The sequence below is a fragment of the Dipteris shenzhenensis genome, chromosome 22, assembly GCF_047967505.1.
Source record: "Dipteris shenzhenensis isolate YYH24624 ecotype China chromosome 22, Dip_SZ_1.0, whole genome shotgun sequence".
Taxonomy (NCBI): Eukaryota; Viridiplantae; Streptophyta; class Polypodiopsida; order Gleicheniales; family Dipteridaceae; genus Dipteris; species Dipteris shenzhenensis.
In genome coordinates, this window is record NC_141617.1 from 29,898,617 (window position 1) to 29,925,937 (window position 27,321).

General features: G+C 44.8%; 2 protein-coding genes across 2 annotated transcripts in view; both read right to left on the reverse strand.

The window, feature by feature from the left end:
• LOC147887970 (pentatricopeptide repeat-containing protein At1g06140, mitochondrial-like) overlaps positions 1–27,321 on the reverse strand; it is a 197,711-nt gene that overhangs the window by 124,412 nt on the left and 45,978 nt on the right. The gene's annotated exons all lie outside the window — the stretch shown is intronic.
• Positions 1–27,321, reverse strand: part of LOC147887972 (phosphoglycolate phosphatase) — a 60,225-nt gene that overhangs the window by 26,524 nt on the left and 6,380 nt on the right. Inside the window, exons 4-7 of the mRNA XM_087393265.1 lie at positions 17,579–17,710; positions 16,502–17,223; positions 9,073–9,298; positions 673–1,040 (exon numbers count right to left, since the gene is read on the reverse strand). Of these exons, the coding sequence (XP_087249391.1) occupies positions 673–1,040; positions 9,073–9,298; positions 16,502–17,223; positions 17,579–17,710 (1,448 nt within the window). The remainder of the gene's footprint in view (positions 1–672; positions 1,041–9,072; positions 9,299–16,501; positions 17,224–17,578; positions 17,711–27,321) is intronic.

Genomic DNA, 27,321 nt, shown 5'->3' on the forward strand with positions numbered 1-27,321 from the left:
ACCATTTTTCCGGGAAAACATGTTTTGGAAACTTCCATGTTTCCTTTGGATCCCCGCAACTACGGTGTGGATATACAACTGGGTCATACATTTAATATTGCGCCTTTGTTCTTTTTTATATGCCAATCTATCAAACTGACAGGAGAACAAGGAAAGTAGGGAGGACTGGCATTCAGTCTTTAAACTTCAATTAGATAAATAATGATAGAACCTTGTCTTATTCCTCCCTCTCCTTTTTCTATTGAGTGAGATACTTAATTTTCCAACTTGATATCCTATACATATGTTCCTCTAATTCGTGAAAAAGTCCCCTCACAAAGCTGCAGACCATAAACTGCACAATGCAAAATGGAGTGCAAGGGAGGAAAATTGGCGAACTAGTTTCTATGTCTGAGCCTTTCAGATCAAATGAAGCCGAAACTTTAGGCAAAACAATAAGCTTTTACCAGTCATAAGTATCTGTTGTCCTTTGATTTTGCCAGAAATTCAAAGGAAGGAACATTTCCGACAAGTTTAGATAGCCATGAATACAGCTTACATAACCAGGCAAAAGCCTTGAACCCTATGACAAGATTGTGTTCTCAAACATTGTAAAAAGACATCCATTCAAATGAGAAATAAACAATCCGCTCCATGACATGATTATCTTTGAAATACTTAAACAGTTGCTACCTGGAAGACCCAAAGCACAGGAAATGAAGGAAATCTGCATATAAATCTGCCTTTCCAGTCACTTTGAGATTCCCCATCATAATTTTATGTCCCCCATAACGTTCTAAACGGGAGCTGAATGCTGATTCCCATTGTAAGACAATGTCCTCCTCTATTACCTCTGATGACTTGGATCTGCGTTCCTTAAGTGGTCCCCATGCTGCAACCAATACCCCCTGAGTTGAACTTGGTTGATCTTTGAGTTTCCTCATTCGTTCCTCAGAAACCCAACTTCTGCAAACGGGTACCACCAATTCACATAACAATTTGATGGAAGTACGTGTCCAACCAGACTCCGAATAATTTCTTTCATATTGTAGGTTGCAAATCTGCTAAGACCACTGTACAAAGAATCAATTAGAGATATAAACTGCTTGTATATTGAAATCCATTTAAACCAATGTCATACAAAAATATCAAGCCACGCAAAGTGGTCTTAATAACTTAAACTTCAGATGATATACACATGCCAACTTCTAAATAAAGTCCTAATCATTCAGTTCCGATCAAAATTAGTTCTTGGAAATGCGCAAGATCTCTACATATGCCAGGGGGAAAACGGGAAAAACCATGACGACCCATGTCATTCATCGTCATCTAAAATTCCCCAGCATGTTTAACTAGGAGTAAGTAGAAAATTGTCCCAATAGGACAGGTTACCGCACCCTGTATGGTGAAAGCCTCTTATCATATTGTAGGCAACCTAGCATGAATCATACAAGCGGCTGCTGATAACATCTACTTTTATGCTTCCTGCCCCCAACTTCTGCCAAGAAATTCCTTTCCGGAAAAACCCAGTTATATCATCAGGCTATTTTATCCTTGCCAAGACCTGTCCCCGATTTGAGTTTCCATCATCTTAGATACTAAGGCTACCAGTTCAGCTCTTAGGCATTATTATTTCCACACATAGCACATTATTAGCATCTTAGAACTTAAACACAACTTTAGTATGCCAATTCCTTATTGTTCTAATCTGCATACTCCATAATATGGGCTTGAGATTTGGCCATGCTGTGGTATTAAGCCACAGTGCTTCCTCCACAACAATCATAGAGATTTGCAAACCTAAAGCATGGTATTTACACCCACCTAGTCATTGGCATTTGGAAGTTTTTGAGAGCATTTGCAGGACAAATTGAAGTGCATTCTGAGCCTTTCACAGGCTGTGACAGTATTTGTCACTGTGGGCAGACTTTTCTTTGCAGATTTTACTTGTGCATTTTATATCCGAGGAAGGGATTTCACTTGGTCAATCTGCTGTATTTTTTGATATTATCTGGTATAAATGGCTCAAAATAACTCCAATGAGGTATTCGGGGTTCTCACACAGGAGGATAAGTTGGATGGCACCAACTACTCCTTGTGGAGTTTCATGGTTCGCAATATCTTGGTTGGCAGACATCTTTGGGATTATGTCAATGGAGATGAAGCAAGACCAGATACAGCTACTACACCCGTCACTCCTACAGCTAGAAGCAGACCAGATACAGCTCCTACACCCGTCACTCCTACAGCTGCAGATTTTACTTGTGCATTTTATATCCGAGAAAGGGATTTCACTTGGTCAGTCTACTGTATTTTTTGATATTATCTGGTATAAATGGCTCAGAACAACTCCAATGAGGTGTTCGGGGTTCTCACACAAGAGGATAAGTTGGATGGCACCAACTACTCCTTGTGGAGTTTCATGGTTCGCAATATCTTGGTTGGCAGACATCTTTGGGATTATGTCAATGGAGATGTTGCTTCAGACTCTCAGGGAGAGTAAGCTTGAAGCTCCATTGCCTGGCAGGACTCGTAGTGCAATAAGGCACATGGGGGGGCTCTTTCAGTTGAACCAACTTATGCAGGTACTCTTCTTGATGAGGAGGAGCTTGAGACATTTGAAGAAGCAAAGGATAATGTGCATTGGATGAATGCCATGCACGATGAATTGCAGTCCATTCATAAAAATCAGACTTGGGATGTTGTGGATTTGCCACCAGGTAAGAATGCCATAGGTACACGTTGGGTTATCAAAGTCAAAAGAAAGCCAGATGGGTCCAGTGATCGGTACAAGGCAAGGCTGGTTGCAGAAGGATATGCTCAAAAAAAGGACATAGATTATGAGAAGACTTTTGCTTCTACATCTAGAATGACCACCATCAGATCAGTTATAGCAATGGCTGCAAATTTTGAATGGAATGTTCATCAATTGGACATTAAAACAGCTTTCCTTCTGAAACAAGCCCCACGTGCATGGTATGCCAAAATTGATAACTTTCTAACCAGCAAGGGATTGCACAATAGTCCAACTGAGAGCACCCTCTATATCAAGAAGGATGGGGGGGATATTTTGGTCATCATTCTTTATGTAGATGACATGCTTCTCACCAAATCAAATGAGGAAGTAATTGCAGATTTCAAAGCCCAATTGAAAGCTACATTTGATATGTCAGACTTGGGCTTGTTACATTTCTTTTTGGGGATCCGGTTTGTTCAAGAGAAACGTGGCATTGTTATGTCTCAGTCCAAGTATGTTCAAAAACTCTTGGATAGATTCAACATGCATGATTGCAAGCCTATATCCACTCCCATGGAGCCGGGGCTGAAGCTTACAATGCATGATGTGGGTGAATCAATTGATGTCACACTCTATAGTCAGGCTGTTGGATGCCTCATTTATCTCTACAATACACGACCTGATATTCAGTTTTCAGTTTCTCAGGTGAGCAAGTATATGCACAGCCCAAAGATTATGCATTGGCATGCTGTAAAATGCATCTTCCGTTACTTGCAAGGTACAAAGTCCTTTGGCTTGATGTTTCCCAGGGGGGGTGACTTGCAGATGCATGCTTACAATGACTCAGATTGGGCTGGAGACTATGATACTAGGCAGTCCACCAGTGGGAATTGTTTCTTTCTAGGACATGCTTGCATTTCTTGGTTGAGCAAGAAACAGTCTACAGTGGCTACCTCCTCATGTGAAGCTGAGTACAGGGCAGCTTTCACAGCGACAGTTGAATGTGTTTGGCTGCGTCATTTATTTGCTGATCTTCATCTTTCATTGGAGGGTCCTTCTCCAATTCTCACTGATAGTCATAGTGCTATAGCAGTGGCAAAGAATCCTCTGTTTCATGCTCGCACGAAGCACATTGAGGTTCACTATCACTATGTCAGAGAGAACTTGCATGCAGGAGAGATCAGTATGATCTATGTGTCAACACATGACAATGTTGCAGGCATCTTCACCAAAGCGCTTCCACGTGAAAAGTTTGAGGCATTTCGCAGTGCCCTGAACTTATCTCCTTTTGGTGATTGATCATTTCCTTGTACATGACATTGGCACTGCAGGGGGGTGTTAGAATTATTATTATATTCTAGCAGTGACCAATGTAATGTAATAAGTAGGTTAGGGGCACTTTTCCCTCCTTTTAGAGGTTTTTTCCCCTAACCACAGTTAGTTCACTAACTACGGTTGCCTTCCCAGCCCTATATAAGGGCCTATGCCAGGCCCTTTTGGGCTGCTGCCAGGCCCCACCTTCCTTGGCACCTGGGTTCCATGGCTTTGTGCTGCCCACATGGCAGCCTGTGTCCCATGTGGCAGTCTATGTTTTGACTGTGTGCTGCCCACATGGCGGCCCATGTGCTGCCCATGTGGCAGCCCCTTCAGGCCTTGGTCTACCTCCCCCATGCTCTCCTTATTTGGGGGCTTACAAATGGGAAGGTGACCTTTCCAACACCCCTACTACGACTTAAGCATGTTTCTCATGGTGCCTACAGACTTTTCAAGAGTTTTTGAGCTGTTCATAGGTTTTCAGAGCTGCTGCGGCTGTTGACAGGCTGCCTAAAGCTGCGGAAACCTTGCACCAGCCAGGAACCGCAGCTAGTAGCGTTTTTAGAGGTCTCTTGGACCGCATGCAGCTGTACAGAACTGCCCGTACAATCGAGCCTGTTAGACACTGTATTCTAAGGTTTTTCAGAAGCCTATCTGCTGTTGGAGGGCCTTTTTGCAGTTTTTTGCACGTTTCCAAGGGTGTGCAGACATTTGGAGCTGTCCAGAACAGCCGTGACCTACGACAGGGTAGAGTGGTCCTTCCTGGAGGGTACTATGCGGAGATTGGGTTTCTCAGACAGATGGGTCAAAGGAGTTTCTGCACTTTATGCGGGGAGCTCTAGCCAGATGCTTATCGGAGGACACACGGGCGAGGCCTTTCCTCTCTCTCGCTCGGTCCGCCAGGGCTGCCCACTCGCTCCCTTCCTCTTCTTGTTCGTGGTAGAGGCTTTGCAAGTTCATTTTAAAGCAGGTGCACTCTTGTTGAGGCCCTACTAGCTGTGGAATAGGTGTATTTGCCTGCAATTGTCATCTAGATGTGTTTGAAGCTGCTTTAGTTCAAGAAATCCCAGCAAATAGAGCATTCTTAGAATAGATTTGAATCTACATTGGTGCCGTTCTGAAGCTGCCTTGATAAAGGTCAGAGGTCATAGCCTCTGTTTTGTTGAGGCTTTCAAGCTTCATCACTTGAGGCCATGTCAAAAGTGGGGGGGGGGGGGGGGGGGCGCGCGGGGGGGGACGGACGGAAAAAGAGAGTGCGAGGAAACAAGACGGGGGTAGAGCGAACAGAAATTGTGTTGTGAGGTATGAATCTACAGAATTCCTTGCATCCAGCAATAACAGCTCGTTGGAGAAGATTCGTAGCTAGATTTAGTGTCCCATCTGACACCTTGACCAAAACAGACTCACTATTACTATCATGATTAAACTTAGCTAAGGTGAGATAAAGAGATTTGCTGCCATGCGGCATCTTTTGAGCACCTCTGAACTTCTTGCTGTCTCTAAACTTGCTGTAGCAGCTCAGTATGGCTTAGCTTGGCTTCCATTGAACAACTTGGGGAATTACCTCCCCTTGCAAATCATCCAATTGCAATGTACCATTGCTTTGAACATCAATCAACCTGTATGGTCCATTCTACGCAAGTTTGAGATTGGTTTTCAATGGTCCTATCTTGCCTTGTATAGCATTACTAGCATTCCCTTCTTTAGGTTCTTCCAAACAATATGCAGACCATGCTAAGCTTCTCCCCTCCTTTGTATCACCTATTGTGACTATGCAGCTCAAATGTGCAGATCATCCAACTTAGCTAGCTTCTGCAATCATCTCTTGATTGCTTCTAGTTCACCAAGGTGATGATCAATGGCAGCCCGCAAACTTGGAACTAGAAACTTGACAATAGCTTCTAATCCAAAAGCCATCTGGAATATAGTCAAATTTGCAGTGACATTCTAAGGTATCTGGTAGGGCCATAATGCTGCAACAAGCTTTGTATCCCAATCCCGTCGGTGTGTACTCACTATCTTTATGAGCACTAATTTTAGAGTGTTGTTGATAGACTTGGCATGTCTGTTACACCGTGGGTAATAAGTTGTGGCAACTCTGTGTACAACCATAAACTCTATTGTCAATAACTCAAATACTTCATTCATAAAATGAGCTCCTTCATCACTGACAAATTCAGTTGGGCATCCATATCTGCAGATAATATTCTCAAAGATGAATTTGGCTATTGTCTAAGACGAGTTGTCCCTTAAGGCTTTAGCCTTGGCCCATTTAATAGCATAATTTTAAGCTGCTAGGATATATTCATTTCTAAGTATATCGAGCTATATTTTTTAATGAACCCATGTAATCCAGGACTCAACGTTGGAATGCTTCCCCTGGTTGCAATGGCAAGTGGTCTAGTGGAAGCAATCTTCCAATTTGCTGACAGCCATCACACTCAACACGCCAAACACGGGCATCCTTAAATAGGGTACTCCACCACAATCCAGCTTGTAAAACTTTTTGAGTAATAAGCTTGCCACAAAAGTGACCTCCCATAGGGCCTGTGTGTGCCTCTTAAGAACCTCAACTCGCTCATGTGGGAAAACCCATCTGCATAGAATGCCATTAGCACCCTAATGATATAATGGACCACCAATTAGGCTATACTTTCACGCATTACAAGGCAAACAACCTGCGCTTGTCCTTTGGCACTAACACCTTTACTACCATCCAAGCCTGGCAACTGGGATAAACAATCAGTTCTTGCATAAGACTTTCCTCATTTATGAATAATCTTGAAATTGAATTGGTATAGTAACAGCATCCATCTATCAAGCTCAGCTTTAACCTATTTAGCATAATTAGGATTCACTCTGTATCTCTATTCCTTGATAGGCTTTGCATCTAGGGCGGGTGGAATTCTGTGCTGATGAATCTCTAGAGGAACTCCCCTTTAGTCATATAACTCCAGGCAAAGGCATCTCTATACTGCATGAACAAGTCTTTAACTACTTGAAGCTGATCACCCACCACATAGGCACTGATTCCTGTTGTACATGGTTCCTCATCTTATCCTAGATTTAGTCCTTGTGTTGGCTCCAGTATTAATTGTTCTAAACCCAAACGAGTAACTTTCATTTTTGACTCGACCAATTCTCTTTCACCAACTATACCTTTAGTGAAATTAAAAGGGTAGATATTTTGTTGTTCTACTAGTCTCTAAGCTTTTATCTTTTTTTAAAGCTCGGCAGTCACTTGGAACAGGTCGACAGTCATCAGTGCTCATGACAAACCTTCCAACAAGTGGTGGTAGGGGCACTCGTCTTCCAATCATAAACCCTTTTTGCACCCAACTCGATCATTGGTGTTTAGCATTGCCACATCGTGGTGTCAATGCACGACTCAGTGTCCTATTTCTTAGCAGTGGTACAACAAGTGTCCTTTGACTCCATGCTACTCCAATATGTGAGCCTCTGCTAGTCAATTGCATCTATGGCACTGTCACTGTGACGAGAGAGAGAGAGAGAGAGAACCCCAAACAAGGGAATCATGAGGGGAAGCCCCTGGTCATCTACCAATCTGTCAGCTGATCCATGTGAGTCACTGGACCGATGTATGTTGTCTTTGGGACCAACTCCACTGGACAACCGAGGAGAGACCAAGATGAGCTCGTTTGATAGTGGCTCTTTAACAGCTTCGAGATACTTCTTTCATGGTGGAGGCTTGCAACCAATAGTCAGCTAATTGTAGGATCGTTAGACGAAAGAGCAAGTGCAAGGTACAAAAAGTCGAAAGGTCACAGCCATCACGTCAATCTTGAGTTGTGAGTTGTATAATGAAAAGAAAGGTACATAGTACTTGTACCTAGACCTAGGACTAAGTGTCCTAGGTGTCACATAGGACTAAGCGTCCTATGTGGCATAAAAGGCACAAAATAAACTGATCCGTACATATCTGTATAAACGTCCGTATAGTCGTACGGACTGTACAGAGGGAGATACGGGGAGTAGGTGCAAATCCGGGGGCAGGAGACAAGTCGAAACCTGGCTCTGATACCACTATAGGATCGTTAGACGAAAGAGCAAGTGCAAGGTACAAAGAGTCGAAAGGTCACAGCCGTCACGTCAATCTTGAGTTGTGAGTCATATAATGAAAAGAAAGGTACAAAGTACTTGTACCTAGACCTAGGACTAAGTGTCCTAGGTGTCACATAGGACTAAGTGTCCTATGTGGCGATCTCACAGCAGAGATTCGTTACACAGGCTAGTATGGCTTGGATTCGATGCTGGGAGAACAAAGTATCAACATTGGAAAGGGAGTCACAACAAGGAAAAGGAAGCTTTAACATGGAGAAAAAAAGAGAAGCTGTGTAGGAAAGAGAGCTTTGACTTGGAAAGAGAGAGGCAGCAGCTGCATGGAAAAGATGGAAATGATGATGCAAGGACCTAGCGGGGCTGGCAAGGCACTGAGGAGAACAGATGGAGCAGGGTATCTCCCAACAAGGAGGAGGGGCAGAAGCCTGCAAGCATGGGACAATTGGAATGAATGAATGAGGGGCCCTAGGGGTTCTTTTCAAAGAGAGGAGGAAGGTGAGGCAGAGGAAAGGACCACCCACTTGTCCCACATGTGAATGTGGGACGTCACCTTGTCGGATGGGACGTAATGGAGCAATACCTGCAGATCATTCATTAAGCGATCCCATCATTGTACGTCCAAGACCACATAAATATCTACAGCTCTAAATGTAGGAGTACCCATGTTGCAAAAAATCCCTCAGAATTTCAAGATTCAATGTTAGTGTATCTGTTAATTTATTTTATACTTCCCGCTCTCTCTTCATTTTTCAACTAGGTTTCTTTGCACCTCTAATGACAAAGCAGGTGCACAAGAATTACTCTTCAAATGCCATATAAATAGCAGACATAAACATTTCACAAAGTATTGAGCTCAAAACAGACTGCATTCATCCTGTTCCAAATTATGCTTCATTACAAAACAATACAGACAGATACTTGAAGGACAGAGATCAACTAGACACTTCTGAGTCAATGCCTGCCTCTTTATGGAGATGTTCCAGTGCAGCCAGCAGCAAGCGCAATCTGGGACCCCCAGCTATAGCCTGTAGGCTAAACCGCGAAGACTCAACAGAGCTATCATTGGCCAATATATCGACTGCAACTATACTCTTTGAAAGCTTGGAATGAGCTCTATTCCAAATGTCCTCTTCCCCAGCAGATGCTTGTTCAGAATGCTCCCTCTGGGCATCCTGTGATATCTGGAAACTGCCAATGAAAGATTGCATCAGATGCAGTACTAACACAATACTAGCAGAAATTAAGTAACAAAAACGTCAAAAGCTCATCCTTGAATTATTCAAGGCATATAAAATAGAACTACACGTTCAGATTTAGATATATGAATGTAAAAATGTGCATAAGACGTGTAAGTGCTTGTGTCTGGTGGCGATCTTGCTTTCTATCTAGAGAGCACTAGAACAAGGACAGTAATTCACAATAGTAACTGGCAATCATAATTAGAAATGCATGTAGGCTCCACAAGCCATATAAATGACAAGTATACACAATCCTTCTAAGTGAGAGGTGATGCAAGGTGACGGCCGGCAGTGGATGGTCCTGCATCAGTCATCCATGCCAACTCCGGTTAGTGACATTGCAGATCAGTTTCCTCTCACCTGCCATGTCAAAATGGCAGTTTACATGACCACATACACTTGCTACACTCTCCTCCCCTAGAACTGCGACTGCCCTCATCTCTTTAGAGATTTGAGTTATTGCTGCCAATTTGCCCTCAACCAGCAAGTTTGCTTGATCTACAAGGCGATCCTTGAACTTCTGCATACATCTTGTGACAGGACACTCTATTACCTCATTTTGTACCAGTGCAAGGTGACTCCTCCAGGTCAAAACGACTGTCAACTGGTGTCATCAACGAACTTGATTTCGACACTTTTGGGAGGTTTTTCATTATTACCAAGATCAAAATATCGAGTAAAAAATGACCAGCTGCCATGCTAACTTGGAGTAGGAATGAAACACAATGATGGTGCTTGTTCATATTGTTTGATTTGGATATGGAAAGAGCACAAATCTATTGAAGACCTAACCCGCCTAGCGAATTAATACATTTATATATATATATATATATAGAGAGAGAGAGAGAGGATGAGTTTGGGCTTGTTCCTGGATAGATAGAGAGAGAGAGAGATGAATCCAGAAACAAGCCCAAACTCGTCCTCTAAAAGCACAACATAGTGCAGTTTCAATCTCATGTAGTCACTCATAAGGTTGAAAACCACAAACTCCATCACGCATAGCAGGGACTAGCTACTATGACATCTCCACTGACGTCATCAACACCCAACAGTGGGTGTAGACCATAGTACAAACATATGCTCTCACACATACAAATCCACACACCCACACATCTTGAGCATCCATACTCAATCATGACGAAGGCTAGCACTTTCACTTGGACTATTCTGTAGACCCTAATTGGTCAAAAGCATATGAACTTTCTCATACCAAGCCCATTAACAGCCTTATGAGTCTGCATATTGTAAATTCCTAACCAAGCATCCAAAAACCAACAAGCTAACTCACATAGACTTCCTTCCTACCAATCCCCATTAAGAGGGGTTGCTTTTATATCCAATTCATGTACTTTCCAACCAAAATGAGCTGCCAAAGGAACATCACACCCGATGGTCTTCATTGTCACGGGCATCCACAACCCGTGACATGTTGCCTACAGGTTGTAGCGCCATCAGATACCACCAAGCAGCCTTAGAAGACAGCGGGGTTTAGGGCAGCAGATCGCAGTTCTCACTAGTAGCAGCACAACGGGCCAGCATCAGGGAGCAGCAGATCTGCCCCTTCCTTGTGCAGTTCAAAGATAGCCCTGCTGTTTTATGGTATAGAGAAGATCCGGAAAGGACACCATGAGTACTAGTGGCATGTCCAACACTGGTAGGTATGTAGGATTCACTTCCCAGGCCTCACCAAAACAAAACCCAGCTGCAGAGGCCCTAATGACAGTTTCTGCTATGATGGCCATGCGGCAGACCGTGATGTAGATGTGGCAACAACATGTTAGAATTATAGATATAATTCAGCAGTGACCAATGTAATTTGATAAGCTAGTTAGGGGCACTTTTCCCTCTTTAAGAGGTTTTCCCCCCTAACCGCAGTTAGTCCACTAACTATGGTTAGTGACTACTAAGGTTTTGTCACTAGGACAAAACCTTATCTCTCACTCTTTCAGTTGTACTCTCATACTCTTCTATTGCAACTAAGCTTTCAAGCTTTCAGCTCACTCTCTTGCTCTCTCTCTCCCCAAATCTTACATTTGGTATTAGAGCAGATCGTGCTCTTGGACCTACTCCCTGCTCCCGGACTCTAGCTCCCGCGAGCTCCCTTTGCTAGCCGTACCTTCTATCTGCTGCAGCTCATCATCTCGTACAGTGCCGTACATTCTGTACAGGTCCGTACGGACTTGCTACTCCAACACGTACGTACCTGCGTTGACGCCCGTACCAGCACACCTGCAATCTCGCCGTCCGTACCTGCAATCGTACGATTCGCCATCCGTACTGGCGACCGTACGATTCGCCGTCCGTACCTCGACCATACGATTCATCGCCGTACCTGCCATACCAACGTGTACCTGCTGTTGCCGTACCTGCGCATACACGCCGTATAGTAGGTCGTCGTACCTGCTTCCGTACAAGTTTTGCTTCTATACAGTTCGCCGTACACCTGTACTTCGCCGTACATCCCGGATCTGCTCGTCCATACATCAGTACAAGCTCATCTGCACGTGTGGCAAATCTGTACTTGCTCATCCGTACTCTGTCGTACAACCGTACCTGCTCATCCGTACTCATCGTACCAACAGATCTGGTGGTATTTGTGCAGACATTTGCAATCTTTTGCAGTCATTTGGGTATTGTCGGGTTCATAGTTGCTTGTGAAGCAGACATTGCAGGCAGATTAAGAGGTCTAGCCCAAAAATTTGGGGCTTTCTGCTGAAATTGCAAAATTTGGGGCTTTCTATGCTTCTGCCCCTTTCTGGTTGCAATTTCAAGCTCAAAATTTGGGGCTTTCACTTTTGCAGTACAATTTCTTGTAGAAATTTGGGGATTTTGTGATTACACTCCAATTTCGCAGTGAAATTTGGGGCTTTTGCAGACAGAGCGCAATTCTTGCAACATTTGGGGCTTTTGATCAATTTGCCCCTTTCTGGTTGCAATTTCGGGCCTCTTTTCGGGCTTTTGTGTTGGGAGAGCAATTTTGAAGATTTCAGTTCATACTGCCTTTCTTGAAGTGTTTTGCAGCACTTTTGGCAGATTCTGGAGAGTTTTTTATGCTTGGACAGATTTCTGACGGTGCAAGTGCAGAAATTTGAGTTGCATTTACAGCCAGTGCTTGGCTGTGTTTTTTGGGAGTTGTGCATTTCATTCCCAGTAAGGGAATTCAGTTTTGTATCTGCTAAAATCTCTTTCTCAGATATGGCCCAGCAAAATCAAAATGATTTCCAGTTCGGTGGTCTTTCACAGGAAGACAAGTTGGATGGTACCAACTACTCCCTCTGGAGTTTTATGGTACGCAATATTCTGATTTCTCGCAATTTATGGGATTATGTGAATGGGGGTGAGATCCGACCAGCAAGTATAGCAGCTAATACCCCTCCCCAGCAAGGAGGTGGAAGAGGTCGTGCACAGGGTGCAGCTGCAGGACAAGTTGGTCGTGCAGCTATAGCCACTACTCCAGAGCAGAAGAGATGGGATTCACGGGATGCCTTAGCTTTGTCATGCATCTCTCTTTCAATTAAAAGATTTATCATTCCGCATATCCGGTCATGTAAGACCTTGAAGTCAGCGTGGGATATCTTAGAAAGCATGTATGCAGCCCGGAATGATGCAAGGGTATCTTTCTTGAAAAGAGAGTTAAGTAATACACATATGGAATAGGGTGACTCCATGTTAGTACACCTCACAAAGCTACAGGATCTCAGAGAGCAATTATTGAACATTGATGAGATTATTCCTGATTCAGAGATGATTACCACCACTCTGAATTCTCTTCCTGAGTCTTATCTCAGCGTTCATACCTCGCTGAACTTATCATTGAGGGGGGGTGCAAATCCTCTCACTTTTCATGAATTGATAGGACTTCTGCTTCAGGAAGAGCAAACCAGGAAAAATTTGGCTTCACGTGCAGGTGAACAAGCCATGCTCTCAAAGTTCAAGTCAAAAACAAAGGGACAGGCAAAGACATCAGCAGCCTTCCAGTGGGTCAGGACAGCCTTCACAAAAGGCTAAAAATGATGCAAGTAAGCCCAAGAAGAAGGGTTTTTGTCATTACTGCAAAAAGCCAGGTCATCACATTCCGGAATGCAGGAAAAGGCTTGCAAAAGAGAAGAAAACAGCTCCGGTATGGCTATTTCAGATTCAGCTCCTCATGCATCTGACAGTGGGGATGCTGCAGCCAACTTTGTGGACAGGATTATGCCTTTTTATCTTGCATTTCAGATTCTAGGCTGGCTGCTCCAGATGCTCGCGATAGTACAGCCACTTGTAGTGATGATACATATGCCTTTTTGACTTGCAGTTATGATCCTTCCACGGATGCATCAGCTTTCAATGTCAATGAAACACTGAATACTTGGTATTTTGACAGCGGTGCCTCCAAGCATATCACTTCTAGGAAGTGTCTCTTTACTTCCTTGCATCCACCTCCCGTTGGTAAGAAAGTCACTTGTGTCAACAACTCGTCATATTCAGTACGTGGTACAGGAGAAGTTGAGCTTACTGCCATTGATGGCTCAGTTTTCAGACTTTCAGATGTCTTGTATGTGCCTGGTATCACCAAGAATCTCCTTTCAGTGTCCACTCTTAACAGGGCTGGATTTCAGGTCATTTATTTCAGGTCATCTTTGAGGATGACAAATGTGCTGTCCGGGACAGAGAAAATGATTATGCCTTGAGATTATCTGGTACTCTACTGCGTGGGCTTTTTCAGCTTGATCTTTTTGAGAAAAGAGCAGCCCATGCTCTTGCAGTTTCTACTCCTACTGATGCCATGCAGAATGCAGAGTTATGGCATGCCAGATATGGCCACATGCATTACAACAGCTTGATGACACTTCAGAAGCACTCGATGGTTGATGCATTGCCACCTCTTGAGATACCTCCTCCACATGCCTGTGAAGGGTGCATTTTAGGCAAGATGCATAGATTTCCCTTCAAAAAGGATGGTTCAGTTAAAGCTGTCCGGAAATTACAGCTTATACACAGTGATGTCAGTGGTCCCATGAGGACTCCATCATTGGGTGGTCATCTCTACTTTGTTACTTTTATTGATGATTACTCTAATTTCACTTGGGTTTTTGGGCTGAAGCGCAAATCAGAAGTGTTCATGGTGTTTAAACACAAGTAAGCCCAAGAAGAAGGGTTTTTGTCACTACTGCAAAAAGCCAGGTCATCACATAGCAGAATGCAGGAAAAGGCTTGCAAAAGAAAAGAAAAACAGCTCAAGTATGGCTGTTTCAGATTCAGCTCCTCATGCATCTGACAGTGGGGATGCTGCAGCCAACTTTGTTGGACAGGATTATGCCTTTTTATCTTGCATTTCAGATTCTAGGTTGGCTGTTCCAGATGCTCGGGATAGTACAGCCACTTGCAGTGATGATACATATGCATTTTTGACTTGCAGCTATGACTCTTCTACAGATGCATCTGCTTTCAGTGTTAATGAAACACTGAACACATGGTATTTTGACAGCGGTGCATCCAAGCACATCACTTCTAGGAAGTGTCTTTTTACTTCCTTGCATCCACCTCCCGTTGGTAAGAAAGTCACTTGTGCCAACAACTCATCATATTCAGTACGTGGCACAAGAGAGGTTGAGCTCACTGCCATTGATGGCTCAATTTTCAGACTTTCAGATGTCTTATATGTGCCTGGCATAACCAAAAATCTCCTTTCAGTGTCCACTCTTAACAGAGGGGGATTTCAGGTCATCTTTGAGGATGACAAATGTGATGTCCGAGATAGGGAAGCTGACTATGCCTGAAGGTTATCTGGTACTCTGCTGCGTGGGCTTTTTCAGCTTGATATTTTTGAGAAAAGAGCAGCCCATGCTCTTGCAGTTTCTACCCCTAAAGCTGCCATGCAAAATGCAGAATTATGGCATGCCAGATATGGCCACATGCATTACAACAGCTTGATGACACTTCAGAAGTTTTCAATGGTTGATGCATTGCCACCTCTTGAGATACCTCCTCCACATGCCTGTGAAGGGTGCATTTTAGGTAAGATGCATAGATTCCCCTTCAAGAAGGATGGTTCAGTTAAAGCTGTCCGCAAATTACGGCTTATACACAGTGATGTCTGTGGTCCCATGAGGACTCCATCGTTGGGTGGTCATCTGTACTTCGTTACATTTATTGATGACTACTCCAGTTTTACTTGGGTTTATGGGCTGAAAAAGAAATCTGAAGTGTTCACGGTGTTTAAACACTTTTCAGCCATGGTTGAAAATGAAACCGGACTCAAGATACAAACATTGCGCACGGATAGAGGTGGGGAATACCTATCTGCAGAATTTGATGCTTTTCTCAAAGGCAAGGGTATTGTGCATCAGCTCACAGTCAGGCTGACCCCTCAGCAAAATGGCAAAGCTAAGAGGAAAAATAGAACCCTCGTGGAGATGGACAGATGTATGCTGAAAAGCAAACACATGCCTCATAAATTCTGGCTAGAGAGTTTGATGTGTGCCAATTACATTTTGAATCGGGCTCCCACTAAGGCTTTAAAAACAAAAACTCCTTATGAGGTCTGGAATGACAGGAAGCCTTCAGTGGATCACTTCCGAGTCTTTGGATGCCTTGCTTATGCACATGTGCTAGTTGAATTTAGGCATAAATTGTTAGATAAAGCCATCAAATGCATATTTGTTGGATACAGTGCAGAAAGCAAGGGGTACCGTCTCTACAATCCTACTACACGCAAGATCATAGTAAGTAGAGATGTGATATTTTCTGAAAATTCAGCTCACACTCAGGCTGAATTTAAAATGCCTTCGTCTTCAGAGGATGTCTTTGAGGGGTTGCTACCCATTGCCTTGGGTTCCCCTGCTGATTTTTCTGATGCAAATCAGAATTTACAGCAACCTCTAGATGCTTCAGTTCCACCACAGGATGTCTTACGCCCTCCACAGGCAGTGGAACAGGTGGTACAGCAAGAAATTGCAGACATACATGCAGCAAAAACAGTCCCAAACTGGCTGTTACAGACTCTCAGGGAGAGTAAACTTGATGCTCCGTTATCTGGCAAGACTCGCAGTAGTGCAGCAAGGCACATGGAAAGAGTACGAGGCTTGGAGAAGCATGCACGAAAATGTGGGCTTTACTTTTCCAAAAAAAAACACTCTCTCAGCAATCAAAAGATTAAGGTTTGACTCACTCATTAAGTATTGTACCCACGGTCGATGGAGCCTTCTTTTGACGTTGTGTGATGCCATTAGAACGGACAAATGTAGTTGGAGCTGATGGGGTGATAATACCTGCAGTATATGCAAGTGCAATGCTTGAAATCAATAGAATATGGTCAAGAGCAGGCTTCCATTCCAGGGCTACTACACTTCCCAGCTCTCCAATACCAGAGCTGCATTTACATAGCCTGCCCTTTTCTACTTCCTGAAAGAATCCGTACTTCGTGGCTGTGCGGAGAGAAAATAGCGCCGCATTTCCTGTATTAGAGTGATCTGCAGACGTAAACATGGAACGACTCGATGCATGCAGTGGAACGCAGTGTCCACAAGGGGGAATTTCCCATTTCCATCTCTCAAAGGTGAGATTACAAGAAATTGATAGTGGTACTCCTAACTTGCGCCGTAGAGATCCTTGTATGTTGGAAAAAGACCTCCCAAAAGTGGCAACAGTTGTATCCCGAACGCTTGCTTCGGGGGAAATGGTCACAGAACCGTATGCACATTCTGGTCTACGAGAGGAAGATCGTTTCTGTTGCATGGCAAGCCCCACGCTTTTTTGAAAACTCCGATGGGTCTCACGGGTTGAGAAGATGGATTCAGCCGGAAAGTTGGCTGATGAGTTGCAATCGACGCCCAAAGGTAATAAGAATGTCAAAGCAGGGGGGGGGGGAGAGAGCGCCATGGAAGGATCGATCTGCACAGAGACCAAATTTTGTATGAGAATCATGATATACAGCAAACGAAATCATCTGTGCGCTCTCTCTCGCTCTCTCGCTCTCTCATTCTCATTCTCATTCAAAGAGTTCACAACAACCCACATTATCTATAGTCCTCGTCCTCCTCTTGGCAGCTTCACCTTACAATCAAGCCCTCCCACCCGGGTGCTCTCTCTCTCTCTCTGTCAACTTTCCAGATATCCCACATTCCTACACGAGTCCGCCCCTCCCTCCTCTCTCTCCTTGTTTCTCCATATTGCCAACCCCTTCTCATCCCTCTCTCTCTCTCTCTCTCTCCCGGACTCTCGACAAAGATGGGCATGGCACGTCCACCTTAAAAGAGCTCAGCAGAACCCCGTCCCCTGCACAAATCGGCTCAGCAGAAACCGCCTCCCCTGCAACACAAATCGGCTCGGGAGGAGACGGCGAGACGAGAGAACGTACCACAGCATTCACAGCCTTTTGCTGCCTGCACACAGCCACGTGGAAGCCACGTTGGACAAAGAGTCAAATTGCACTTTGCCCTTTTGTTCTCCACATTCATGTGGAGGCAGGATTCTCTCATATTATCTTTGAATCCCATGTATATATAATGAGAGAAAAGAAAAGACTCTCTAGTAGGTAATAATGAAAACTACAAACGATATGAATTTCATTCATGTGGCTTGCCCGAGATGGTGCATGGAAAGGGGGCAAATTGCAAGCACAGAGAGAGAGAGAGAGAGAGAGAGAGAGAAGAAGAAGAAGAAGAAGAAGAGAAGAGAGAGTAAATGGGGTATTTCTTATATGGATGGCTACATTGCGATAGAGTTGAACGAAGTGGGGTTCATAACCATTAAGTGGTCATGCAGCTTCGGGTCTGCCATTCTGATGAGGAAGCATGGCAATAGTCATTGGTTGCTCATCCTCTCAGGTAGCTTATAGCAACAGGAATTAAGGTGTTTGATCCTAGCGATGTAGTCTCGAGGGGATTCATTCTCTTTCTGTTTCACCTCATACAATTGATTGATTGGGCTCCACTTGTTACCACCACTGGGAGTGAACCATACAATGAAGGCTTTCCACAACGCCTCACATTTGACTTAGGGCCCTTGTCACAAGGATGTAAATTTGATGTGTAGCTAACCCCCTGGCTACTTCCGTGGTCACCTTGGCCAAGGGGATTGGCCTAGAGGAAGCACTCGCTTCCTAGAAGTCCTTAGTCCAATTTCGCCTACACCTACTAGGCCCAAATGCTAGGGATTGAGGGGTCCAAAGGTTAGGCCCACTGAGGACTCACAGGATGAGATAGATGAGGTAGAGGAGCTTGATCCCAATGCCCTTTTTCAATTGCGAATGTAAAGTGTAATGGGAGCCTTGTCACAGTTGCAACTGACTTTCATGGACATTATGCAAACTCCTCCTACTAACATTGTTCCTTCTGGAGGGAAAAAGACAGCTCAAAAGAAGCATAAGAAGCATAAGAAGACTCAGCGGCATGTATCTTTTAGTGGATAGCCACCAGAGATGCCCATAGTCACCCTTGTAGTGGGTATTGCCAATAATTTTCATTCAATGAATCAAGGACAGCAAGTCCTCCCTCAGCCCATGATGCATCTAGGATATTTTGGTGGAGGATTAGTTTTTCAAGCAATGGTGGGACATTCCACTGAAGGGCTTAGTATGCATGGTACATACTTGGGCAATTTTCAGCTTGGAATGCAAAATTTCCAGTAACAAATGGTGGGAGGTATGCCGGTTGCAAATGCCAACATGATGTATGCAAACATAAGGATGTAGCCCGAAATGCAGATGGGGATGTTAGGAATGATGTGAGTGGTTCCATGAATATACCACAGATGCAGGGAATAGGAACTGGAATGGTCAATCCAGCTATGGGAGTCAGCAATAATGCACAGAGTTGGGCCATATGATGCCACAACCTTATTTGCAGCCACTGGTGTAACATTGCACCCAAGGGTAAATTGAAAGACTACAAAGACGATGGGGTTGCTATAAAATTTGAGACATTCTGGGACTCATGACTAGCTGAAAGCATTGACCATTGTGCAACAATTTGATGCTGCCTAAATGATGGTGGGAACTCCACGAAGTCATCAAAGGTCAGGAAGGTAGCCACATTCCTCAAGGGAAATGCACTTCAATGGTGGACCAATTTGCTCTTGCAAGGTAAAGCCCCTAATACTTGGGTTGACTTCAAGCAAGTTTTCTCATCTACTTGGCTCACCACCACTTTTAAAGTGGATATAATGAGAGCATGGCATAAGCTGGATGCCACAAGCTATAAGAACCTCAAAGAGTATAGTATATTTTTTTGGGAAAGTCTTTGCTGCCTGTGAGTTGTTACAAGCGTGTGGAGCTATCCGAACAGATTGAGAAATATTGTTGTGGGCTGCCAAAGGAAATATGGGACTACTGCACCAAAACCAAAGGCTCTAATATGTCCCAATTGATAGAAAATGCCACGACAGCTTATGCCCTATTGCAGGGGAAGACTTCGAGCTTCAAGGGCAGCCACCAAGAAGCACAAAAGTTTTGGGGCAGCAAGCAGGGAGGCCACAAGCATTTTCAAAGATTTGAACAGCCCATCAAGTCTAGATTTGTTGTAGATAGAGGCGAGAATCACCTCGAAAGAAATTGTCAAAGGAAGAGAAGAAGGCCCTCTATGATGCCAACAAATGTTTCATATACAAGGAAGAGGGCCACCGAGAACATGAATGCCAAAAGAGAAAATTTCCTTTGTTGGATCAGAGTGAGAATAAAGGAGAAAAGAGGGATGACCAGCACGGTAAGAAGCCCAAACCAACTGCTGGTCTTTTGCCAGATGCCACTGGAGCCATACAGGATGTGGATGCCATGGAGTTATGCAAAGCGTGGGGTAAAATACGTGACCATACCGCTTTATTCTTCTTTGATCTAGGCACGAGAGCCAATTTTATATCGCCAAAGCTGGCTAGAAAATTGGGCATAAGGGCAGATGAGATGGGGCCACTATGTGACACAGATATGGCTTGCTTAGGGGCACAGTGAGCTAGCTACACCGATCATCAGGAAGCTTCGCATGCACATTTAGAGCTACATGGACACTGAGGAGTTCTACATTATGCCACTAAATGGGTGTGATGTTTTGCTGGGTATACCTTGGCACCACAGGAAGGGAGCACTTTTGGATGCAAGAAACAGAACTCTAATTTTGACTCACCAAGGGAAGACTCATGTTTTGGATGCTAAATTGAAAGGAGAATCCATTCTAGTTGTATCGGCTTCAGCCATTTCAAATGCAATGAAAAAACATCTTTTTGCATACTTGGTTTTTGCAACTGAAAAACAACAAGCAGAAGAAAATTCTAATTTTTCTAAGCTGGATAAAGAAAGGATAGATTGCCTTTTTCAGTTTCATGAATGTTTCTCTGACTCCCTACCACAAGAATTACCCCCCCCCAGAATGACCTGAGGACCATGCCATAGATGTAATTCTAGGTAGTAGGCCACCAAAGAAACCTCCTTATAGGGTTAGTGCAGCCCAATAGGAGGAGATAATGAATCAAGTAAAGGATCTCCTGGAGAAGGGGTTAATTCAGCCCAGTTCCTTGCAATATTGTTCCCCAGTCTTGCTTGTGCAAAAGAAGGATGGCTCATGGAGGATGTGGATAGATTATAGGGATATGAATAAGATAACCATTAAGAATATATTCACGATACCCAAGATTTGATGATATCTAGGATAGGTTAGAGGGGTCTGCAATGTTTAACTGCATAGATTTGAAGAGTGGCTACCATCATATCAGGATACGGCCTAAGGATGTGCACAAGATAGCTTTCATGACCACATTTGGCTTGTATGAATTTCTCTCACTCAGAGAAAGCTGTTAGAAAAGCACATGCAGTGGATAGGCCCACGAGAAACCAATGTCTCATTGGTTTAGAGGGTTAGGATTTTAATGTGAGGGGCAAACCAATGTTCCATTGGTTTTGATGGGTTAGAGCATTAATGAGGGGCCCATGTGGCAACCCCTCATGCATGCACCCGTGAGCCTTGCTCTTCCCTCTCTTTTCAGCTCTCAAAATATGTATCCCCATTTTCTTTGCAGAGGAGTTTCTCTCTACTTTTTTCGGCTTCTACACCTGTGAGCCTTACTCTTCCCTCTCTTTTCAGCTCTCAAAATCTATATCCCCATTTTTTCTCTCTTTCCCCTTGGGTGGGTGGAAGTCATCTCTACACCCTTAGAGGCTTGGGCAGAGGATACGTGTAGAAAAAAGCTTGCCCCTCTTCCATGGACAGTGGGTATGGACATTCTTACTTCCTTTTGGTTTGCTTCTACTATCTTGGAAGCTTGTTGCTTTGCATTTTGTTGTTTGGAGTTCTTTCTAGGCATCACAGGCTATAGGTAGGTACCCTGTCACAGAGGGTATGCCTGGTTGGTGCTAGAGGAACATATTGATTGCAGTTTGATGCCTTGAGGCTATTTGAACATTTCTGGTGATTTGCGTTGATGCCTTGTCACACATTCAGGTGAAACAGTTGTTGAGATATGCCTCTGGGCAGGTTCAGATGGCACAAGGAACGCTAGGGCCCAAGTAGCTTGGCAGACGGTGATCATGATGCAGGCAGTGGTGGGAGGCTTGGGTATCATTGATCTGGAGATGCAGGGTAGGGCCCTTCTGGGCAAGCTAGTGGTTCGTGGCCTCACCCCAGGTGCCGAGTCTTGAAAGCTCCTCTTACAGAGAGGGCTTCTGAGAAACACCCCACGCACTGGGGGATAGTGTCAGCCTTCACATAGATGGATCTTCTCAGAGGCCCCCCTTACGAGGAAGGGCTCCCCCCTGATGAGGAGTCTTCATGGCAGAGACTAGCAGGAGGTTTGCTCCACCCCAGATGCAGAGAGGAGTTCGAGCGTCAGCCCCTTATGTGGCACCCAGAGGTCAGAGATCAGGAGGGACGTATGCTTGGGCAACAGACTCACATTGGTTGGGCACAATTGGATAGTGGTCTAGTAGGGTCTTTTTGTCACTGGAGCAGACTACCTATGGAGGCAGAGATGAGGCTTGATGGTCTTAGCGCATCTGAGAGGGGCAGGGCAGCAAATGGGCGAGATTGACTTAGCCATTCCTGAGTCGTGGTGGGAAGGACTTCACATTTGGAGAGACAACAAATGGCTAGGGCAGTTTTCCCGTACTGGTGTTTCCTTGAGGATTTTGATGCAGTGCGACAGCACACACCCTGGCTTCTTCCATGTAGGACCTAGAGGCCTATTGCGGCCCCTCACTGGGAGTGACCCTAAGATGGATGGGAGTCTTGATGGGATACACTCGCAGATGATCAGAGTGGTAGGATGCTTGGGGAAGGAGTGGCACATCGATCTTCCCAGTATCTCAAAGCAAGATGCCTCTAGATGGCGCCTCTGGCTATGGGAGGGTAGACCCCTGAGGGAGGTCTAGTGGGACCCTGGGAGTGGTTCTTGCCCTCCAGGGGCGGCCTAGCTGAGACGATAGATGAGGTGCCTTTCTTTTCCTACACCACACAGATTTGTAGGAGACTTTAGATGGATTTGTTGAGATGGACTTCCGTGAGGGAGAGACACTGGGAGACCTAGAGAGTGCCCCAGGATGTTCGCTCCCAGGTTTTGGACACGGTTGTGATCTAGCGTGTGGTCGAGAAAGATTTCTTACTTCTTCTGGCTGGCAGCCCACGAAGGCTTGCTGGAGACTATCCCACACTGCCTATGGAGCTGTTGTAGCACAGTGAGGATTTGGATGAGAGCCCTCAGGATCATGACACGCATGTAGAGTCTTCACAGAGACTACACCTGGGGGATGGTGGCTTGGTTGACACAGGGAGGGCACGCGTTCCAGATTGATGAGATCTTCCCAACCTATCGGATACAAGGTCATAGCATTCAGAGGATTGCACTCCACGAGGTAGCCCCCCCTGACACCCTAGCTCCTCCTTCCCCTAGGGAAGACAATGTTTGGGAGGTGGTAGCCACAGCATCACGGCTTGGAACATTTGGGTGGCTCGATATAATCTCGTGATGGGAGAGCACCTGGTTCTACCCTTGGCTACCTTGGTTGCCATCTGGCAAGATATCATTTATACTCTACGGTCCACTCGGGAGTGTGGGACGCCAGCCTCCAGGGTGACTATTGAGAGGTGTGCTCGTTTCTGCAAGGCTTGGCTTGCATATGTTTTCTACATCTTCACTCCACAAGGGATTCACTGGTTGTAAAGTCCCCCCCCTTGGCTGTTAGCCCCAATTCCCAAGATCCCCTAGGTAGTGAGCTGGGCTTCTCTAGAATTAAGCCAATTTTTCTTTCAGCCTTTTTTGATTTTTTCATATGTAGCACCTTCGGGGCTGTTGTCTTGTATGAAATCTTTCAAGCATTAATAGAAGCTTTTTTTCTTTGGAAAAAAAAACATTAGAATTGATTGATTTGTGATGCATTCAATGGTGACTTCTAGTGTTATTGATTACCTGCTATGAAGACGTTGTTCACAGCCATTGAGCATGTTGATGGATGTGGCACATCCAAACCCTACGAGTTTTGAGCCATAAATGGCTCACTATCAAAGTGGATGTCGAGATCGGTCAAATTGGCAAAGATAACACATGAGCCATTTGGATCTCGTAAATGGATAACACAAGAGCCATTTGAAGATAGAGACAAGGTTGAGAGAAGAAGCATATGCCTTGGCACCATATGGGCCAAGTAGTTGTAACAAAAGTGAGAGAGTGGTACAAGGAATAGGATTGGCCTCCCTTCAAAAGGTGACATGTATAAAAGGCCAAGTGGTTGACTTTGGTCTTCATTGTTGTATGTGACCTTTGAGAAATAAAGCTCTCTTTTTGCTCATGTGTTGAGATTGAGGTTTTCTTGCTCTCCTTGTGTGCTTTTGGTGTTAGCAACGATCCCCCTTCACCACCTGCTCCTTTTCCCTCCCCTTCCCTTCTTCCCTCCCCCTCCCCTCTCTCTTTCTCACCCCCTTCTTCTCGGTGGAAACCCCATAGCAACGATCTGGTAGGCAATCGAGTGACATGAGTGAAGGCTTTACTATGCATTGCTCCCACAAGGAGCAGGGGAGTGAGGAGCTCCGTCTCAAGACACCTCCAACATCCCCATGACACGTGTGTCTCCGCTAGACCACATCTTTGGCACCATTTTTGGAGAGATACGAGGTATGCTTTTGCGTTTGTTTAGCTTCCTCTTGTAGACAACCCATTGCACATGTCCTTAGGCTCTATTAGTGGACATTAGGAGCGGAAAAGAGTGAAGAAAGAGTGATTTTAGAGTAGAAACGCTTACTTTTTAACTTTCTGTCCATAAATCCATTTTCATGCATTTGGGCTTGTTTTTTATTATTTTTTATTGTTTGTTTATACAAGAAGGTAGCTAGAATGATTGCTAAGCTGGTTGTAGTGTCAAATCCAACTAAAAACCCTTGAAAACAAAGATTGGAGTGGAATTTCGAAGTGGTTTTGGTTGCTTGATAGTCCAACTTGTAGAAAACACTTGTTTGTGTGTTATGATGTTTTTTGTTTGAGGTAGGTAGTTTAGGTCCTTAACAGCCCCCCTATGCACACATACCTAGAACAGTTTGTGAAGAACCACGAAGAATCATCAGAAGAGAGTCGGCAAGATTGTGTGTTCCCTTACAATTCCTATCCCGATGACCCGTTGCCTTAGCTCGCTATCTTGCTGACTCATCACATTAGTCCCTATCTCACCGACTTGACAACTGTCATTCACCCAATCCCCCACCTTAATTATCATGTGTCAAGGTTTGCTATCCTACCTGCCTAACAAGCATTGACCCAATGCCTTAACCACGATCCCTCTGACCGGTGCCATTCTAGTATCATCCCTTCGAGGTAAGCTATCTCGCTAGTGGTTAACCCTATGACCGTTGTTATCTTTCCATCTTGCTGGATTGATTTATCCTTCCACCCATTGCTTTAATGTTAACCCTTTGACCTAGCATACCAACCCTAACCCAACCCGCCGACACATGTCATCTGCTATCCACCATCCATTGCCTTAAGGCTAACCCTCCAACCCGACGACATACAACTAACCCTCCAACTAGAGGGATATCTCTAGGAACAAACTCTCTAATAGAAGTATATATCTTAATTTGAACTAGGGTGTACCTTCGCAGGGATCTCATACATGCACTTGAGGTTCGAGAAAGTTTTGCCCAAGGAGCCTGAGCCCATGACAGCATTTCAAACTACCTGCAACACACCATTTGTCCTAGTTTTGGTTCAGCTCCAATAGGGAGTTCAATTCCTTGCTCTCACTTAGTGTTAGGGCCTCGATGTATTGACCCCTCTAGTTCAGACGAGACCGAGAGCTTGAACGAGGAAATGCAAGAGCCAACTAGTCCGAGGGCCTCCGAGGCCACCTACACTAGCATAGCTCCACCCCATTCTCCTGCTCCTTCCATAGCCGATAGATTAAGGGGGACTATATCCAACATGTTTGGATGGTTAGGCCAAACGGATTCAACAAAAATGGACAACCCTTTTTCCAGTATGCCCACGGAAAGGGAGGGCCAAGATAGCTAGTCCCTGAGCCACAGGCATGGACTAAGGCCATTTTTGTGGACTCAGGACCCACAGTCTTCACTAGGCACCCTGACTTAGAGTGCATGGAAGACGAAGACCGGTGGATGAGGGACCTCTAGCCTTGGAAACTCATGAGACTTACAAGGGGGAACCCCTTATGAGCCCTAGACCTTCCAAATGCCCCCAACATTCATCGTTAGTTCACAAGCCACTGGCTCTGTGCCCCTGCAAGTCCCATCCTATAGACCAATGCATGGAGCGCCCATGCAAATGCCTGGTAACCCGCTTCCTTGGTGAGTCGGATAGTTTACTCCCGTAGTCATGGCTCCAATGTACGAGGGAGTGGGGTTCATAGCCCCAACATCGGTACTGGTAAACAAATGGACCCCGCTACCAGGGCAAGGCCTAAGGCTCTGCTTCTATGTCCTATTAGGCCCACAACAGTGATGCCTCCTCAAGCTTCCCAAACGCTGCTATCGGATGAGGCAATGCACATCTTGGTGGACGCACTAGGAAGGGGGACCATTCCATCCTCGACTTTGCTTGTATTTCTAGCATTGCAATCACCAATCCCTCTAGGATTCGACCCATAGCCATATCCAAGCTAATAACTAATTTTATCGGGGAAGGAGATCTGGTCTCCCAAGTGGAGAGATTTGAGCAAATATATAAAGAATTCGGTGCTCTTGAAGACCTAGAAATGGTTAATGCATTCAGTCTCAGCCTAGATGGCAAGGCAAGCCAATGGTATAGGGTTGAAACCGACTTCAGTTAAGTAAAGGGTAGTAAACTATAACTATCGTAGCATTCATTCCTTTTACGACCACATTACATCATTCCCAATCACTTCCATTAATTAATTACCACTGAAAAACACTTAGAAATAAACTGAGAATAATTGGATGGAGGCTAGAATGCCCCTACTCAATGAAACATCACATGAGGCATCCACTAGCCCCATTCAACATTTATTTAATTCTTGTGAAAATGGAAATAATTGCTTTACAACAAGGGGGCACGTTTCGCTTACACTTTTCCACTACCAGAGCCAACACTTGGCCTCTGCCTGCATCCAATCCTAGTACACCACTAGTACCCCCATGCCAAGGTCAAGACTAAGGAAGTTTTGTACCAACGATCGGAGTTGCCCAATGCATCCTCTATGAAAGCACCAATAGGAGGCAATATACCAGGCAGTGGCAAGAAGGACCTGGTTTGCCACTAAGGCGTGACCTGCGAGGGAGAGTTTGGTCGAGCTCCAATAGAGAAGCTTGCACTGAACACTCTCAAGGATGAGGGCAATCTGTTGCTCTACTGTAATGTCAATACCCACCTGGCATCTGAGGTATCTCACTGTCTGGCCCCATGGTATCCATCTGAAACCAAAGTCACTCCCCCACTCACGGATCTCCTATGTCTCCTCAAAGCCCGTGAGGAAGCCTATGGATTTCGTCCAGTTTATTCGTGCCCCCGAGGCCTCACAATAGATAGCCAAGGTGCCTCTGACTCTCT